At 42.4% G+C, this 19241-nt stretch overlaps 1 protein-coding gene across 1 annotated transcript in view; it reads left to right on the forward strand.

The window, feature by feature from the left end:
* The window catches only part of GK5 (glycerol kinase 5), a 45906-nt gene extending 34543 nt beyond the window's left edge, over positions 1-11363 (forward strand). Inside the window, exons 12-16 of the mRNA XM_073674381.1 lie at positions 1919-2013; positions 4225-4328; positions 5256-5315; positions 5394-5527; positions 7482-11363. Coding sequence (XP_073530482.1) covers positions 1919-2013; positions 4225-4328; positions 5256-5315; positions 5394-5527; positions 7482-7630 — 542 coding nt within the window. The 3' untranslated portion in view covers positions 7631-11363. The remainder of the gene's footprint in view (positions 1-1918; positions 2014-4224; positions 4329-5255; positions 5316-5393; positions 5528-7481) is intronic.
* The last annotated feature ends 7878 nt before the right edge of the window (positions 11364-19241 follow it).

Below are 19241 nucleotides of genomic sequence, written 5' to 3' on the forward strand. Positions count from 1 at the left end.
ACTGTATATGTATGTATTTATGTATGGAAATATATTTTTAAAGGTGCTATTGACATGAAATTCTCACCACATGTTGGTAACAACCTATCCAATCCACACAAAGAAATCAAACAACAAATGTCAATAAATGAAGTTATGTGTAATAATGAGAAATGACACAGGAAAGTATTGAACACACTTAGTGAAATGTAATTAATACTTCATACAAAAGCCTTTGTCGGTGATGACAGCTTCAAGACGCCTCCTGTATGGAGAAACTAGTCGCATACATTGCTCAGATGTGATTTTGGCCCATTCTTCCACACAAACACTCTTCAACTCTTGAAGGTCCTGTGGTCTTCTTCTATGATCTCTGAGCTTCAGTTCCTTCCATAAATTGTCTATTGGATTCAGGTCAGGTGATTAGCTAGGCCATTCTAGCAGCTTTATTTTTGTTCTCTGAAATAAAATGAGTTTCCTTGGCTGTGTGTTTGGGATCATTGTCTTGCTGAAATGTCTGCCCTTGTTTCATCTTCATCATCCTGGTAAATAGTCGCAGATTTTTATCAAGAATGTCTCGGTACTTTTGTCCATTCATCCTTCCTTCTATTATATGAAGTTTACCAGTGCCGTATGCTGAAAAACAGCCCCACACCATGATGTTCCCACCTACAAACGTCACTGTTGGTATGGTGGGTGTTTTTGGGGTGATATGCAGTGCCTTTTGGCCTCCAAACATGGTTTGTATTATGGCAACCAAAGAGTTCAATTTTGGTCCCATCTGACCAGACTAAATTCTCCCAGGATTTCAAAGGCTTGTCTAAATATTGTTCAGCAAACTGTAACCGTGTTGAACATGCCTTTTGTTCAGCAATGGGGTCTTGTGTGTGTACATACAGACCATGGACGTTGAGCACATTACTTTTCTTTGAAACAATTGTACCAGCTGATTCCAGGTCTTTCTGCATCTTTCCACGGGTGGTCCTTGGCTCTTGGACAACTCTTCTGATAATTATTTTCACTCCCCTACAGGGAGCACCTGGTGGTGGCCGGTTTATGGTGAAATTATGTTCTTTTCACTTCCGGATTACGGCCTCAACAGTGCTCACTGGAAGCTTCAGTAGTTTATAAATTATTCGGTAACCAATGCCATCAGTATGTTTTGCAACAATAAGGTTGCCAAGGTCTTGAGACAGCTCACTGGTTTTACCCATCATGAGATGTTTCTTGTGTGGCACTTTGGTAATAAGACACCTTTCTAATAGACCATCAGTTGAACCAGCTGATATTATTTTTCACTAAGTGGCAGATTGCTGTCTAATTACTGATAGATTTCAGCTGGTGTCATGACTTTCCATGCCTTTCTACACCTCTTTCTTCATGTGTTCAATACTTTTTCCCTGTGTCATTTCACATTATAACACACAACTTAATCTATGGACATCTATGGTTTGATTTCTTTGCCTTTGTGGATTGGATGAGTTGTTACCGATATTTGGTGAGAATTTCATGTCAATGGGCCCTTTAGAAATATATTTACTTACAAAATTGGTAACGTGTTCAACACTTATTTTCACCCACTGCGTATACCAAAATAGTACCAATAAAAACTACAGTATACTACACAAAATAATTAAGCCCTCACAGAGCTCTGCAAAGAGAAACCTGAAGAGAAACAACTGTATACGCCATAATGGTACCACTGCCAAATACAACTCATCCAAGAAAAAACAAGACCTCATACAGATACGTCAATGAAAAATAATAAAATGATGGTTCCTGGAATACACCAATTAAAAAAACAAAAAGTAGCTAAAAAAAAAGTTTGGTCATTAAGGTTAAATTAGGCCATGTCGTTTACGGGGTTAAATTAAAAAAAATGATTTTGCTGTGTCTCCCCGATAGAGATAATCTATTAATATTATTCTCCATTCCTCAGATCTTTTCACAGATTTTACCGACACAGAGTTAATGACCAGAGATGTCCCAGACTGTGATGGGATTTACTTTGTACCATCCTTTACAGGCCTGCAGGTGGGTACGGGCAGTAGGTCTGACACTGGAGCACGGACATGTCATTCCAGAGTTAAATCCCGGCTGAATCCACCAACTAGCTCTATTGAATACAATGAGGCAGATATGCTGGCTATCCAACTGCAGATGTCAGGTCTGATGATGCTGTTGGCCTGCAGATGTAGGGTTAATCTGCAGGTTTATAACGTTAAAAAGGTGCCCGGCCGCTGTGCTGAAAGTGCAGCACCTGGGAGAAAATGAACTTTATTTCTGGGAGCCGCCGGCTTTCAGTCATGCAGGAGTGCCCTGAGCAATTAGTCATCGCTCACAGCACTGTGAGCACCATCTGTAATCCCACCCCGGCACTGACTGACAGCCAGCTCTACACTGAGGCACTGCACTGCGAGCTGTCAGTTAGGGCAGGAGTGTGCTTATAGCTGCCACTCTCAGTGCTGTGAGCGGGCTCCCCAGCATGACTGAAAGCCGGCGGCGCATGGGAAGAAATAAATGTTCATTTTCTCCCCGATGCCGCACTTTCAATCCTGTGGCTGGACATCTACATAACTCTATTAATCTGTAGATGATGACGACTAGCTTCTTTTTAATCGTAATGTTGAATAACTAGATTTTCTCGCTGTTTTATGATCATAAAAACAAGTTTTCTAGGTCTTAAGAAATCTCATCAGATCTGCAGAGAGGGCTCACATTTCCAAATATCCATGCTATTACAGTGGCAGGACGGTTGAGCACTTGTACTGATAGATTGGGTATAGACACAGATTAGTATGGACATGTCTGGTGTCCTTGGGCAGCTGTGTATTCGGTAGCTGGGGAGCACCAATATGGGGTGGTTGTTTTGTTAGTTCAGTTAGTTTATGAGTATAGAACTTCTCTAAGCGTGCTTTCACACACTGCATTTTTTTGGGGAAAAAAAGATGCCTGCATTTTCAAAAAAAAAAACAGTCATAAGTAGTTTCAAAGCAATGGTACTTTAAAAAAAATGTACTTATATTTCTCCATCCTGCTGGAACTTCTACTGGTTTTAATGTAAGGGAGTTTTCCCCCTTTAGAATTCCAATTCCCAGGGACAGTTTGTTATAACAAATTTAAAAAAATAAGCCGAACTTTACTCCCCATCCCTGGGTCCAACACTGAGTCACCGCTGTTGCTCTCGGGATCTGACATTGGCTCAGTGGCTCTTCCCATGTAGCTGTAGTGCCCCGCTCAGAGCCGCTTAGCTCACTGATTAGCTGTTGATGTGACATCAGTGCTGCAGCCAATATCCGACACCAGGAGCAGCGGCGGAGACTCAGTGATGGACCTGAGGACGGTGAGTAGAGCTTGGTTTGGATTTTTTTTATTACAAAGTGCATGATTGGACCAATATTTTCTGAAAGGGAGCAAAGCCCTTTAACTGGAACCTGCCATATTGAACATGATGTCTGACATGCAGGCTGTAGGTTATAAAGCTGGAGGAGCCAAGCAGATTGATGTATAGTTTTGTGTGGAAGGATTCAGTATAACTTATTTTACTTACTGAAATTCCTGCTCTTTATATCCTAAGGAGTCCAATGGGTGGTTCTATGCAGTCTTTGACACCGGTGGCTATCACTAAGTAAGACCGCCCTCTGGTCTAGAGCAGAAATTTCGATGGACGAAATAAGTTATTTTGAATTTTCTTCTACGAACCTGTGTATCAATCTGCTGCCCTCTGATGGGTCATCCGGTAGAACATAACAGGGGCAAAAATTACAGTGGGAAACCACCATAAGTGTGGTTTTCATCTGCTTGTTTGCCATTTTTATTTTCTTTATTTGTGTTTTTTTTGTATTCTATGTGTATTGTAGATCTATGTCAGGACAATGACTAAAGCACAATCATTTTTTTAGTGTACCACTGTCATGAATACGGGCTTATTATACTTCTTCCATATGGAAGTATACAATGCTCTGAGGTTTAGGTCGCGCTGTTCAACAACCCTGGTCTCCAGCACTTTCTCATGCTTTGCATTTCAGCTCTGTGTCCATTATACGTGAGCGTCTGTATTATATGCATATACATCTCTGGACTCAGAGATAATGCATATAGTCTGTACTGTCTGCTTGTAACGTGTCTTGTTTTCTCCCTCCCTGCTGCCGGTACATGTATGTAAGTGTCTCTCTATTACTATATTTTGGAAGGCAGTGGCAGGGAGCGTGATCTTCATGCTAAACGCTGTCTGTGTGTATTTAGGCTCCAGTGAATGATCCATATGCATGTGCCTCCTTCATGGGATTGAAGCCTTCTACCACAAAGTGCCACCTAGTACGAGCCATACTGGAGTCTGTAGCATTTAGGTAAAGATTCAATTTCTTTTTAATTCTTAATAATGTGTATTAAGTAAATTAGACCATGCAACCAAGAATTGTAGAAGATTTTAACATTGATTACAGTGCTAAATGTGCCTAAAACAGGTGACTGGTGACCATTAATTTCTATTTCCAACTTTAAAGGGGTATTCTTGAGTTGTCTCTTCAGCAGCTCACAACTCCGCAGTCTCCTTACTTCACAGTTTCTGCAGGGCGGGCTCTCTTCTTTGAGTGACAGCTATGGTAAATAGTAGAGCTGTAGTATTAGTAGAACGATAACGCTCGACACAAGTTCTGCTGTAACACATTCAGCCCTAAGTGGTTTGTTCTGGAATGTACATTGTTTTCTCTGTATATCCCCATAGAGATACCAGTGTATTTGAACAAGCACACAGCTCAAGACAGTGAGCACCGTGATTAGGAGATCTGCTGTGAGAGAAGCCAATGCTGAAAGTTGGTGATTTCTAAAAGCACCTTGTCAGGGGCTAAGAGGAAGGGGAGGGATGTGAGCAACTGACTTCTGTATACAAATAATTGGTCTGGAGAGAGCTGACTGGGATATTAGGAGTAAACCTTTCTCTTGCAATGTAAATAATGCGCACACTTGACCAGGGTCTGGGCAGGCACTGGTTCCAAGCTCTATGGGAACCAGCTGTACGCTGTGTAAGATGAAAGCTCTCACAGCAGGAGAATGATAGCGGATAGAAAAAAAACAAGTCAACTTGTCTGGTTGTCTGCTGCCTCCACTAGGTGGTGCTCACAGGATCCATCGTGATGTAGTTGTTACAATGCTTAGTATAATACACCCTCTTATTTTGCTTTTATTCCTATGAGGGTATTGAATATTATCATTTTTCTCACATATTAATTGTATTATCACATTTGATCTTTTTTTTTCTTTGTTTGTTTTATAAGAAATAGGCAGCTCTATGACACCATGCAGAGAGAGACGTCTATTAGAATCTCAAAAATAAGGTACGTCTTGAGCCAGTAAAGAAGTATATCCTGACCTGGGTTTCCATATTTATAATGGGATGTTCTTGCACGCTGCAGGGCTGACGGGGGAGTCAGTAACAACACCTTTGTGATGCAGATGACCGCAGATTTATTTGGCCAAGACATTGATAAACCAAAGCATACGGACATGTCCGCACTGGGAGCGGCTTTTTTAGCCGGCTTGGCTGTAGGTAAGTTGTTGTATATAAGGGGAGTACCTCTTACTTAACAAAAAAATGTGCTAAAAGGCTTAACTATGGATGTATTGTTATATGTATGTGTCAGTAAAGGGCCCCCACTATAAGCATTTAGTTTTTTGACAATTTGTCCATGATTTTAGTAATTGGAGTAAGATCTGAGCACATGTCCAAAGGTTTAAGCAACCCACCTGCTACAAATAAAAATGACAATAACTGCATAGTGAAAATAATTAATTATTTTCAATCTTTCTGCTGATTCCTCTAGTTCTCAATAATAGTCAACGAAAGAAAATGTTGAGATGGTACGAAGCAGCCAAAATAACACTGGATTGTGTCAGGATGCCCAAGGAAAGAGTTCAGATCCCTTTATCTAGACATAATCAACAATAAACGTAAAAAAAGGGTTCGCCAGCATCCATGAATAATATGGAAGGGTTTACTGGACCTCCATTACATTACCATTGTCCATTGCATCACCATGTGATGATATATTGGAGGGTCAATACATCTTTCCACATTTTTTTTTCATGGATCCTGGCACACTTTCTTCGTGAAACGCAACAGTGAGTTAAATGACACCCTTTGCACAGAGGAAAATCTGCTAAACCCGTCTTCTTTCTAATGTGTATGGGGACCTCCCAACTCCCCTTCAACAGATGATGTCTGGAGAGAGCAGGATCGGGTATGTTAAATCTGAACACTCAACTTTTTTGTTCTTTCGGGAGATAAGATGCCACCTTGGTGTCTGGTAGTTCTCTCCTAAAAGGGTTGTGTGGCCTTAATGACTGCAGACTTGTAGCTTATATGACTGCAGACTTGTGAATCCTCACATCGCGCACACTGTGAGGATTCTCCGGTGTCATTGGTGTGACCGTAAGTATGTTACTTCCATACATGCTTTCACACGCCAACTAGATAGGTGTGACCTCACTCAATACAAGTGTATTGAGCAAGGTCTGGACACAGCCTAGTCGGAATATGGCCAGAAGTAGGCAAATCACATATTTGCGTTCACATGACCACCCGCTCCCGGCACCGGAGAATCCTCACAGCGCACAGTGCACGCGATGTGAGGATTCACAAGTCTGCAGTCACATAAGCTACAAGTCTGCAGTCACTGTAAGGCCGGACAACCACTTTAAGGAGAGAGCTACCAGATGCCAAGGTGACTGCAGACTTGTAGCCTAATGCCAGACAACCCCTTTAATGAAAGCACATGTACCCTTGACCAAACTATGGGTGCATGTGTACGGAGAAGTCGGGGGACAAGTCTGTTCACATGAAGGTTTTCTATCGTGGATGGGTACTTTTATTATTGCTTACACTTTATTAAAAGTGACTGAAGCTGACTGTGATATCTAGTGTATGTTGGTGCCAGTAAAATATGTGACTGATGTTACCGTCTTATGTCATTTTCTGCATCACACTACATTTGATACATATTTAAATTAAAAGGAACTTGTCACCTCCAAAAATGCTATATACTTGCAGATATAGAGGTAATCTGAAGGTAAATGGCATTTAGTGTAAATCATGTTTGGCAGGCTTACTGGAAGCACAGCTACAGGGAGAAAATGAGATTTTATTCTCCCTGCTCGAGCACTCGGTTATCAGGCCCACTGTGCGGAGCAGGCTATCACTCAATGTGTCAGGAGTAATAACATGCTCATCGCCCCGATGACTGGAAGCGAGTGGGAGCAGGGAGAATATAACTTCATTTTCTCCCTGTAGCCACGCTTTCACTAGGCCTGCCCCATCACACTATATGTGCAGATAAATAGCATTTGTGGCGGTGACAGATTCCCTTTGAATACTTAATGTACAAACTGATCTTTCTTACCATGTTATTACTAGTCTTTTCCATATATATTATATGTATGTATAACGAGACCCATATCAAGCTGCTTATTTACAATATTTGATCTCGTTTTCTCATATGTATTAGGCGTCTGGTCCACCAAAGAGGAACTGAAGAAGCTCAGACATCAAGAAGTCTTGTATGAACCACAGCGCAAGATCAAAGATTACGAGGCCTGCATGTCTGGTTGGGAACTGGCCCTGCAGCGATGCTCCAACTGGTATAATGACTCTTAGCAAATATGTAGTCAGACTTTTCCTCGTCGTTCTCCTGCAGCAGCGAGGAGATTTGTCCCGTCTGGATCCTAGGATGCCCAACTAGCACCAAATAATAGATCTCCTGTAATTTATTATCAAAGTATCAGCCTGACCACCCACAGAATGTATGCTCTCATTGTACCATGTGGTGTAGCCATCTGCGGTCACCCACCTGGTATGAAGTTTTTATTAAATGACTTGCTTCACTTTGAGTCACTGCGGCTGGTGATGTCCGTTGCCTGTGCCGTGAGGATGTACATGATGAGAAGGAATTAAACTGTGACGACTATTTACCTTTGACGGTGCAGGTGTCCATGGCTGAAAACTAAAGGCGCCATTGAGGTTGTCAGTGGCTGAATCCTACATGGGCCACATGCCCGCGCCTGAATCCTACATGGGCCACATGCCCGCGCCTGAATCCTACATGGGCCACATGCCCGCGCCTGAATCCTACATGGGCCACATGCCCGCGCCTGAATCCTACATGGGCCACATGCCCGCGCCTGAATCCTACATGGGCCACATGCCCGCGCCTGAATCCTACATGGGCCACATGCCCGCGCCTGAATCCTACATGGGCCACATGCCCGCGCCTGAATCCTACATGGGCCACATGCCCGCGCCTGAATCCTACATGGGCCACATGCCCGCGCCTGAATCCTACATGGGCCACATGCCCGCGCCTGAATCCTACATGGGCCACATGCCGGCGCTTGAACCCTACATGGGCCACATGCCGGCGCTTGAATCCTACATGGGCCACATGCCGGCGCTTGAATCCTACATGGGCCACATGCCCGCGCCTGAATCCTACATGGGCCACATGCCCGCGCCTGAATCCTACATGGGCCACATGCCCATGAATCCAAACATTCTATGTCTACTCTGTCCACATAAATTTGTTGAGTTGAGAAAGCAAGACTTCTGCAATGTGGCTTCATAGTCATCGATGTTTGCTCTCGGGTTTTAGCCTTTGGCACTGGAGATCTCAATACTGTCTTTCTGCTTTTTTTTGCCAGAGGATGTTGAGGAATAATTTTGCTTTCCTTAAATCTGTAGGCACTGCTTTTATACCCTCCGAATTAAACTTTTTTTTTTTTCTTTTGCACTTTTTGTTGCCTACTTCTCTACACATTCTTTGGGTTGTCTAGTTGCTACTTAAATCATGAAATTGATTATTCATCAATTATTCTTATTTGGCGCTAACTGGGCAGCTTCCGGGAGGAGGATTGGCCATGACTATCCCTTCTGTTCTGCCTTCAGCCAAGTAAAATGACTGGTAAGGCAAATCTGTATGCCCTGAGGACACTGGAGCGATGACACTTAACCCTGTGGACACCAAGTGGATTTGAACAGTGGCCTTTGAAGGAGACTATGGTATTATGAGGGATATGGCTGAGACATTGTGCTAGCCTACCTGAAAAAGGAAAGAAGTCTGAACGTCTGTATATTTTTAGTCTCGTTTCTCTTTTGTATGTTTTGTCCATATGTCTATGGTTCTTTTCTTTAACTGGATTCTTTTTTAAGCTTTCCATGCTGCTAGTAAATTAATTAATGTGCCTTGATGTGATTGGTAATGTTTTAGCCTTACAGGAAATCGGTCACATCCCAAAATGCTATTAACCTGCAGATATGGGGTTAATCTGCAGGTTTATAGCGTTCTAAAGCTGCCCTGCGCCTCCACTGAGAGCCTGGCTGCCAGGAAGAAATAGACGTTATGCCCTCCGGCTTTCAGTCATAGAGGCGAGGCCGACTGTGGCCACTCCCCGGCACTGACTGACAGCCAGTTCCACTCACTATGTCCTGAGCTGTGACTGAAGCAGTGCCGGCCCACCCCTATGACTGAAAGCTGGAGGGCGCCGGAAGGAATAAAGTCCAATTCCTCCATGTAGCCGGGCTTCCAGTGTGGCAACCGCCCAGCTTAAGAACACTAATAACCTGCAGATTAATACCATATCTGCAGGTTAATAGCTTTTTAGTACATGACCGTTTCCTTTTGAGAAAACAAAGTCTCACAAGTGCAAAATATCAGCTACATTGTTCACAATGCAGTCGCTTCACAATAGATAGTATGTGCCTATATATGTCGCCGATATTTACATATTAATCCCATGATGGATCCAGTGCACTCTGTAGGTCATGGCGGTTATAGCACACAGTCTAAATAACGTAGTGGCAGGTAATGCCGGTTTTTATTTTGCACAACACTAAAGCGCTCATGGAAAGTCATTAATTGCTAAAATGTTTATTTATATTTTTCATTTTATGGTGCCTTAAATTGTACCTTGTCTTACAAGTAATTTCTTAACCTATTGTTAGTTGTGAAAACATTCTCTGTTACAAGCAGAGAGATGTGAACATGAAGGATGGGAAGTGTAATTCTAATACAGCCACCATCTTTTTACTCTTAAAAATTTAAAAAAAAAAATAAACTTTAAAGGGACTTTCCAGTCAGGAGCTTGAAGATTATACCTAGTTCTCTGACTATAGTGGATGATTACCTGGTAATTATTTTTCTCAGATCCTGCTCATTGGCTGCTTTTTAGCTTCTCTCCATAAGAGCAAAGCTGTGATGTGTGACTACAGTTTAGATACAGTGCCTGTAGAGAGTCTGTGGTGGTCTAAGACACACCCCTGTCTTCTCATTGGCTCAGACTGCAGCTCTCTTCCTCCCGGTCACTCCGCCTCTTTAGATTGACTGCTGTGCAAAAAAAGTTTATCACAGGCTCAAAGAAGCCCATGAATTGAGCAAAGGCTGGATGATTATAAGTCTGATTGGGTGCTGCTTTACTTTCCATGCAAATGGAAGTTGTACCTGATTCTTCAGTAACTGTTTATCTATCGCCATCGATACGTCTGAGTTATAGTTAAAGGGGTGATCCTATAAACAACAGATATCACCTAGGATTGGTGATAATAAATCTATGATCACTGAGACCCCCACTGATCTCAAAAACAGGGGCCTAAAATTCTCTGCCTAAATAATGCAGTAGTCAGCATATGCGACCACTTCTCCTATAGTGAATGGAGCAAACACTCCTGGCCGCCATTTGCCAACATTTATTAATAATGGTCCATTTTGTAACAGTGAAATTGGAGAAGGCATTTGTCAATAACAGCACCTTTAATGCCCAATGCAGGCCCCTTAATCTGTGTTGCATTTGGCATTGTCTGACTGGTGTTCTCGCTCTGAGCAGCCGTGTATTTGCAACGCTAATTTACACCTTGTATGTCTTTGATGAAATATGAGGCTGAAGGAACTTTCACATCCATGTTTTTTGGTTTTTTTTTGGAGTGTGGAGGCACAAAGTTTTGCACACTTTTTTGGGAGCAGGCACACACCCTTATAGCGGCCATATTTACCATTGTGTCTTATGTCCTCAATTCCTGACCCGTCTGGGGGTCTCCTGACCAGAACTTGCAGCTTCATAGGATGATGGAAGACTTTTAGTCCAGAAGTCAGGAGACCCGCAGCTGTGACACGGGCCATACGGTGTGAACGCAACCTCGGACTCATTACTCGACTGTCTGCTCTTTGAAGTGTCATATACCTTTAAGAAATGGAATGAAGGCTTAATTAGGAACACGTATGAACTGTTTTGTAAAATTACCTCGGTGTCTTTAAGATTTATAGTATGTTGGTAAATGTTGCTAATTAACTGGATGTATGTTGTAAATTACCTGGAATAAAATGTGATCTGTATTAAGCCTTTATTTGTGTCTTGTATGGTCCGTACAGTGGGAGGATGGTCAGCCGATGGAGGTGATGCTGTTGGGGTTAATGGGAGAGAATAGGCTTCACCGCTGTAGCCAATCACTGAGCTCGGCAGCTTGTGCCGTATACCTCCATGCCACCACTGAGGTCAGTGATTGACTACAGCGGTAATGAGATGACATCACCACTGCAGCCAAAACACTGAGATCAGAGCCGACGCTGGACTCTGGGAGGGTGAGTACCTGCTTTTTTATTTTATGTATTTTACATAGTTTGGAGTCTATTTTCCTGAAATTCCTTTAATTTTGTCCATTGCCATCATGGTTGCACACTAGAGCCGGCCATACACATGAGATGGGAGAATGCTCGTTCTGCAAACAGATATGCCTCCTTTTCCCCCATATACAGGAGCACTCGGCTCGGCCATGCGTTCATGTATATTCAACAGGAAGAGAGGAGATATCCACTGCCAGACACATCAGAAAAAAAAAGGGTCAGTGATGAAATTCCAAGCGCCCCATCCTTATCTTCCCCAGTATCATATGTTGGGAAAGGGTTAGGAGACCCTCATACACAGCAGATGGTCAGAAGGTCTGGCCAACTTTCATCTAATGTCCATGGGGACCTTTTAGAAATCACCAGCATATAAGATGAGTAACCCTTATATTCTCCCCTCATGGTATTTGTGTCCATAGGTGCCCTTACTTGCAATGTATGCCTTTTTGCCCTTTGTGTTACTGTGTCCGGTGGGCCTTTGCATGTGGCGGCACCACCAAACCCTCCAGTGTACTGGAGGCAGAGGCTGAGCGGTTCTGGAAGACGTTCACCTTATCAGTTCTGATTCATTGTCTGGGGAGCTTTATCTTCAGAGTCTAGCAGAGTCGTGGTCAAAGAGGGGCAATGTCTAGTCCTATGTTATTGGGGGTCATGTCAGCTATTCCTTCATGTACCAGACTGGATATTCAGGAGGTATATATTTAATAATTCTGCATATATCCAGTTGTAAAATATCAGCTGTAATGTTGTTGCCGACTTTAAGTGTTTTTTTTTTTTAAAGACAGTACCCCCTTTGCAAAAAGGGCTTGGACTGGAACTGTGCTTCTTGCCACGAAGTGCCCTGGGGACGTTCTCGTATTTGTGATTGCTAATGTACCGGTACTTGTACCAGAACATGATTTCTACTTATATAACACTTGTCCTGCAGAAGACGGCCTCGCACAGTCAAGGCACAGTTCACATCACTTTTGACCCTACCTTCAGTGGCTCCATCGAAGCTCACATCCAAATCCTCATAAAATGGGAATCTGGCGTATGCACTAACTGAGTCATTGACTATAATGATGCAGATGGAGTTACCGTGCTCTCTGTCGTACATCATTTTCATCCATATACGCCTATAGAAGGTGGACAGCAAGACCTAGTTGACTACCATTTGCGTCCCGCACCTCCCAATAGGCGAATACTGTCGAAAATGATGTGCGACAGGGCGAAAGGTGACTCCATCTGCATCATGTACTGGCGCGGCCCCATGGCACAGAAGTTGCTTTGCAATTCGTTACTGATGGAACTTGTTCACAAATGGTTTGAGGAAAGATAATTGAAAAGTGATAACCAATATGGCTGCTCCTCTTGTGGTCACTTTTGCTCAAACTGCCGCAGTGCACAGAATATCTCCAGTGTGTCTGTAACAGAAGTTTGCAATCATTTATAAACTTTGGCAACTGCTCAAACTTCTGATCCGCTATAATATGGCCAACTCGAAGTTTTGAGCAGAAATTCTCATTAAAGAGGTATTATAAAGTGATGTCGCATTGCTCGGATACTCTTTCACTTTATGAATGGTGGTTTGTCTATTTTTCCATAGGGGGTAATTCTATTTTTTTGTTTTCATGTGTTTGTGAGCAACAAAGCAACGGTTTTGCTGGTGATACAGTTCATCTTGCTGTCATATCACGAATGCCGCATGTACTGAGCGCGGATAAATGAACGAGCTGTAGTATGGCTCCCTCTGCTGGAGGTTATTATTATAGCACACAAGCAATTATCCAAGTAAGTCCTATATAATTCCAGTAATCCAGATACAATTTTAGTGCACCACTTCTTGATGGCAAAAACGATTGTACGGATCAAACACTGATGAAAATTCATTCAGGTTTTTTTTTTTTTTCCCAAGTACTAGAATGAGTCTTAAATAATCCTGTTTGTAGATCGATATCAACATCTCTGCTTGCTTTCTACTGTTCTACTTTGAATTGATGAAGCAACTAATTTGTCTAATTGCAAAATGTTAAATCATGACTGGCTTTTCTTGATTGTTCCTATACGGATCTCTTAAATTAGTCCATTTTAGGGCGCAGTCAGACAGCCGTATAAATCGGACCGACATTGGATCACAGTACACGGACTGGCCCGCGGCTCTCCTGATCCGAACGTGACAACATCATATATTTCTATGCAGCTGTCCCGCTCGTGTCAGGAGAGCCGCCGGCCAGTCCGAGCATTGTGATGCGATCTCGGTCCGATTTATATGGTCATCGGACTGCGCCCTTACGCAAAGATCACTGTGTATATGAGACAGGAGAAAAGTCATCACAATCTGAATTTTGGGTGGAAGTCATTCTTTCTTGACCCGTTTTGTTTTTATTTTTTTTTCTGTGGTTTATTTTTTTTTTTGCTAAGATGTTTATACAGTGGCATGTAAAAGTTTGGACGCCCCTGGACAAACTTACTGTTATTGTAAAATGTTAAGCAAGTTGAAAATGAAATTATCTCTAAAAGGCCTAAGGTTAAAGATCACACATTTCCTTTGTATTTTAGGCAAAAAAATAAATAAATATATATATATATATATATATATATATATATATATATATACACAATACCCATTTTCAACGTCTCTACATTTCAATTTCAAAAAGGAAAATGGGTCGATGCAAATGTTTGGGCACTCTGTCTGGTTAGTACCTAGTAGCACCCCCTTTTGCAAGTATCACAGCTTGTAAACACTTTTTGTAGCCAGACAAGAGTCTTTCAATTCTTGTTTGAGGGATTTTCATCCATTCTTCCTTGGAAAATTCTTCCAGTTCTGCGAGATTCCTGGGTCGTCTTGCATGCACTGCTATTTAGAGGTTTTGCCACAGATTTTTAATAATGTTCAGAGCAGGGGACTGTGAGGGCCATTGTAAAACCTTCTGCTTGCACCTTTTGAGGTCATCTATTGTGGATTTTGAAGTTGGTTTAGGATCATTATCCTTTTATAGAAGCCATCCTCTTTTCAACTTCAGCCTTTTTACAGATAGTGTTATGTTTGCATCAAGAATTTGTTGAAATTTCTTTGAATCCATTCTTCCCGCTACCTGTGAAATGTTCCCCGTGCCATTGGCTGCAACACAACCCCAAAGCACAATTGATCCACCCCCATGCTTAATGGTTGGTGAGATGTTCTTTTCCTGAAATTCTGTGCCCTTTTTTCTCCACACATACCTTTGATCATTGTGGACGAAGAGTTCTATTTTGTTACGGGTCCGGGTGGTGGAACCTCTGCGCTGTGATACAAGGAGAGACCAGAGGGGAGTAACTAAGTACCTACCCGGACCGACCCTGGCTCCACGGTGGCTTAGTCGACTCCGTGAACCAAGGAGGGACTGGGAGGGTGGACTAGGTGTTACTCTGGGACCGACCTCGTGTGAGAACAGGCGACTCCCACAAGACTGATGGCCGAAACCAACCGGCACGGCAGATGAGCACGGCTGTTAGGCAGGCAATACAGGTAGACAGGCAGACTGACAAGACTAGCGGGCACGGCTGATAGGCTGGCGGGCACAGCTAATAGACAGGCTGGCGGGCAACACTGGGACCTGAGGGCTGGAGAGAGTGTTTAGCACACAAACAACAACTTTGCACAGGCACCTCCATTTTGAAGGAGGTGCCTTAAATAGAGGCAGTCCTACGGCCATTGGCCAGGGACTTTTTAGGATGGTGTGCGCAGTCCCTTTAAGAGGGAGGGAGCGTGCTCACGCCCCCTAAGTACGGTGCCCAGGGCAGACGCTGCGAGGGAGCCAGAGGGAGGAGGGGAGGACGCTGGACCTGAGCCGCGGTGGTGAGGGGATCGGCGTCTGTCAGGCAGGAGGCAGAGCTGCCAATGCTACATATTTTAACCTCATTGGTCCACAGGACTTGTTTAGATGTTCTTTTGCATACTTCTGACCTTGAATTTCATGGAGAGGTTTTCTTCTGATGACTCTTCCATGAAGGTCCTATTTGTTCCGGTATCTCTGAATAGTAGAACAATGTACCACATCTACCTAGTCTGCTAAATCTTTATGAAGGTGTTTTGCAGTCAAGTGGGGGTTCTGATTTGCCTCTTTAGCAATCGTACAAGCAGCTCTCACTGGAATTTTGCTTGATCTTCCAAACCTTATCTTGACCTCCACTGTTCCTGTTAACTGACATTTCCTAATTACATTTCGAACTGAGGAAAGGGCAACATGAAAACGCTTTGCTATCTTCTTATAGCCTCCTGCTTTGTGGGCCTCCACCATTTTCACAGTGCTAGGCAGCTGCTTAGAAGAACCCAAGGCTGCTGTTTTTTGGCACAAAGTTAGAGGAGGATAGGTTTTTATAAAGCTGGGAAATTTACATCACCTGGCCTTTCCTAATGATGATAGCGAACAAGCCATAACCCTAACAGGCTAATTCAGGTCTGAAACCTTGTTCAAAGTTATCTGAGCACACAAATCTCCAAGCGTGCCCAAACTTTTGCATCTGCCCACTTTCCTTTTTGTAATTTTTAAACTTTAGGCTTTTTTGAGATCATTTAATCTTAAACTTGCTTAACTGTTCTAAATAACGGTCATTTTCAGCAGGGGTGCCCAAACTTTTACATGCCACTGTACAGAATACAAACCCCCATATTTAATTTGCTGCATATCAGATTAAGAAATTCTGGCAAGTAATGGGTTACTAATGAATTACTTTTGGGCAAAGACCAAGGGGGGATAATCTCTTTTTGTGAGGGTCTTCTGGGAGGGGAAGGGAGGAGGAATCCCACATTCAGTGCCACTACAGAAGGGCTCGGGGAGCAGACATAAGGCTGATTATCCTCTCGGTTGCTGGCTTCTGAAAGTTGAGATGTACAGACGGCATATGGGTGACAGGTGGTCTAATCCAGTTAGTCAGGGAGCCTGAACTGGGGGATGTTTAAAATGCAGCTTGTTCTTTCTGCTAGTAATGCTGCTAAACTATGCAGTTTTTTATGAAGCTGTTGTGTGAAAAATGTTATATATCTGAATATTCACATCTGTCACAATAAATTTTTTCATAGCTAGAAATATGATTATTTTTTATTTTATGTTTTTGCTTTTGTTATATTTCCTAGAAGACCATAGAAGAGTTTCCATAGACAGGTGGTGTCGTGCCCTGGGGCATCGCTCTTTGTATCTGACAATCCACTTGCAGCAGATGATATTTCTACTTTTGCTCTGAATATTTATTACAGTTATAGGGGTTGCCCAGCTGTATCAATGTGTTAGAAATGCAAATTTATTGAAGACAAATAGTCATCAAATTACAACCTACATAGTATAATACTGGTACACACTATATAGACCAGTGGTCCCCAACGTTTCTGACCTAGAAAGCCACATTCAGCTCTGACAGATGGTCGGCGGGCCACATCCTATTCGAAGAAATCATAGAAGCCAAGTAACCTATAGAAAATGGGAAACAAATGGAAACAACTCCCAAATTTTTGGGGTTACTAAAATTACTCTGCTTTTGTATTTCTAGAAACAATTCCTCTTTAATCCATGAGATGCGTATGGCATTGTAATTGTTCCCCATTTAAGTGAATGGAGATAAATCTGCAGTAAAATGCAGAATTCATCACAGATTTTGCTGCAGATACTCTTTTAAAAAAAAGCAGCAGTAAATCTGCTATGTGAACAAAATTTTTACTGACAGAGGTAGGGTTTAAGATGAGTGCCCTCAATCAATTGCAGCTTTACTGGTTTTATAAAAAGTTATATACTTTTACTGAAAATTCAGATGGATTGGTCATCATGATGCTCTGATTGGCAGCGGGTCTCACCACCATGACTCGACGGCCTCATATGACTATGAAGCTGTTAAATTCAGATCAGTACATCCGTAACCATACAGGGTTTGTGCGTAACATAATCAAGAAGTTTACAACCCATGGCACTGTAACTAATCTCACTGGACGTGGACGGCAGAGAAAAATTGATGAAAGGTTACAACGCAGGATTGTCTGGATGGGGCTGCTTATTCACCAATCACATTTCAAATAAATTCAAGTTGTTCTGCAAGTTCAGAGTGCATCATTGTCAGCGTGAACTATCCATTGACATTTGAATGAAATGGAACACTATGGCAGAAAACCCAGGAGGACGCCACTGCTGAATCAGAGACATAAAAAATCTAGACTGCAGTTTGCCAATATCCTTCTGGGAAAGCTTCTTGTGGACAGGTAGAGACTAAGATAGAGCTTTTTGGTAAAGCACATCATTCTACTGTTTACCAAAAACGGAATGAGGCCTACAAAGAATAGAACACAGTACCTACAGTCAAATATGGTGGAGGTTCAAAGATGTTTGGGGGTTTTTTTTGCAGCCTCTAGCACTGGGTACCTTGACTGTGTGCAGTGCATCATGAAATCTGAAGATTACCAAGGGATTCTGTGTCGCAATGTAGTGCCTAGTGTCAGAAAGCTAGGTATGCGTCCTAGGTCATGGGTCTTCCAGCAAGACAATTACCGGAAACATACTTCAAGAACCACCCAGAAATGGATGGAAACAAAGCGCTGGAGAGTTCTGAAGTGGTCCGCAATGAGTCCGGATCTAAATCCCATTGAACACCTGTGGAGAGATGTTAAAATTGCTCTTGGGAGATGACACCATACAAATATGAGACCTGGAGCAGTTTGCAAAAGAAGAGTGGTCCAAAATTCCAGTTGAGAGGTGTAATTAGCTTGTTGATGGTTATAGGAAGGCATTGATAGCAGTTATTTAGTCCAAAGGGTGTGCAACCAAATATTAAGTTGAGGATGCCAACAACTTTGTCCGCCCCATTTTCGGGGTTTTGTGTGAAATTATGTCCATTTGTCATTTTTTTCTCACATTTTTTTGTGTTGTTCTAATTCACACAAAGGAAATAAACATGTGTATAACAAAACATGTTTAATTGCAATAATTTTCTGGAAGAAATACTTCATTTTCTGGAACAACATCAAGGGTGCCAACACTTTTGGCCATGACTGTGTGTTCTTCCAGATGAATGTACAAAACATCACACAGGCACACTCCAAAATCTTGGAAAGCCTTCCAGAAAAGTGGAACTATTTAGCTATAAAATGGGAACCAACTCCATATTACTGCCTATGGATTTAGAATGGGAAGTCATAAAAGCTCCTGGGGTTGTAATGTGAAGGTGTCCCAATACGTTTGTCAATACAGTGTACATAGGAGTGAGTTTATGTGTGCCAGAGAATTGTATAGTTCAGCCATAGCTCAGACTTAACAGGAAAAAATCTATTAATGCATAGAGCAATAACTGGGGCTTAATGATATTATGCTGAATTAGAGGTTTATGGCCTTTCCTTGAGAAGCTGGTGGGGATCATCATGGGATAAATGGGTTTCAGTGCAATCACCTCTCACGTTACTGATCAGCACAAATAGGCAAAAATCTTTCCCCATATTCCCATATAGATCAGTGCAAGCATAAACCTCCATATTTTATGTAGTGATGATTTGTGCTTTTTAGAACTGCCCATTCTTTGACAAATGTTAGTAAAGGCAGAATGCTATAGTGATAGAGGTGTGCCCCAATACTTTTGTCTGTATAGTGTATGCATATA

Source organism: Phyllobates terribilis, unplaced genomic scaffold (genome assembly GCF_046119375.1).
Source record: "Phyllobates terribilis strain yellow unplaced genomic scaffold, ASM4611937v1 Scaffold_3__8_contigs__length_932513732, whole genome shotgun sequence".
Taxonomy (NCBI): domain Eukaryota; kingdom Metazoa; phylum Chordata; class Amphibia; order Anura; family Dendrobatidae; genus Phyllobates; species Phyllobates terribilis.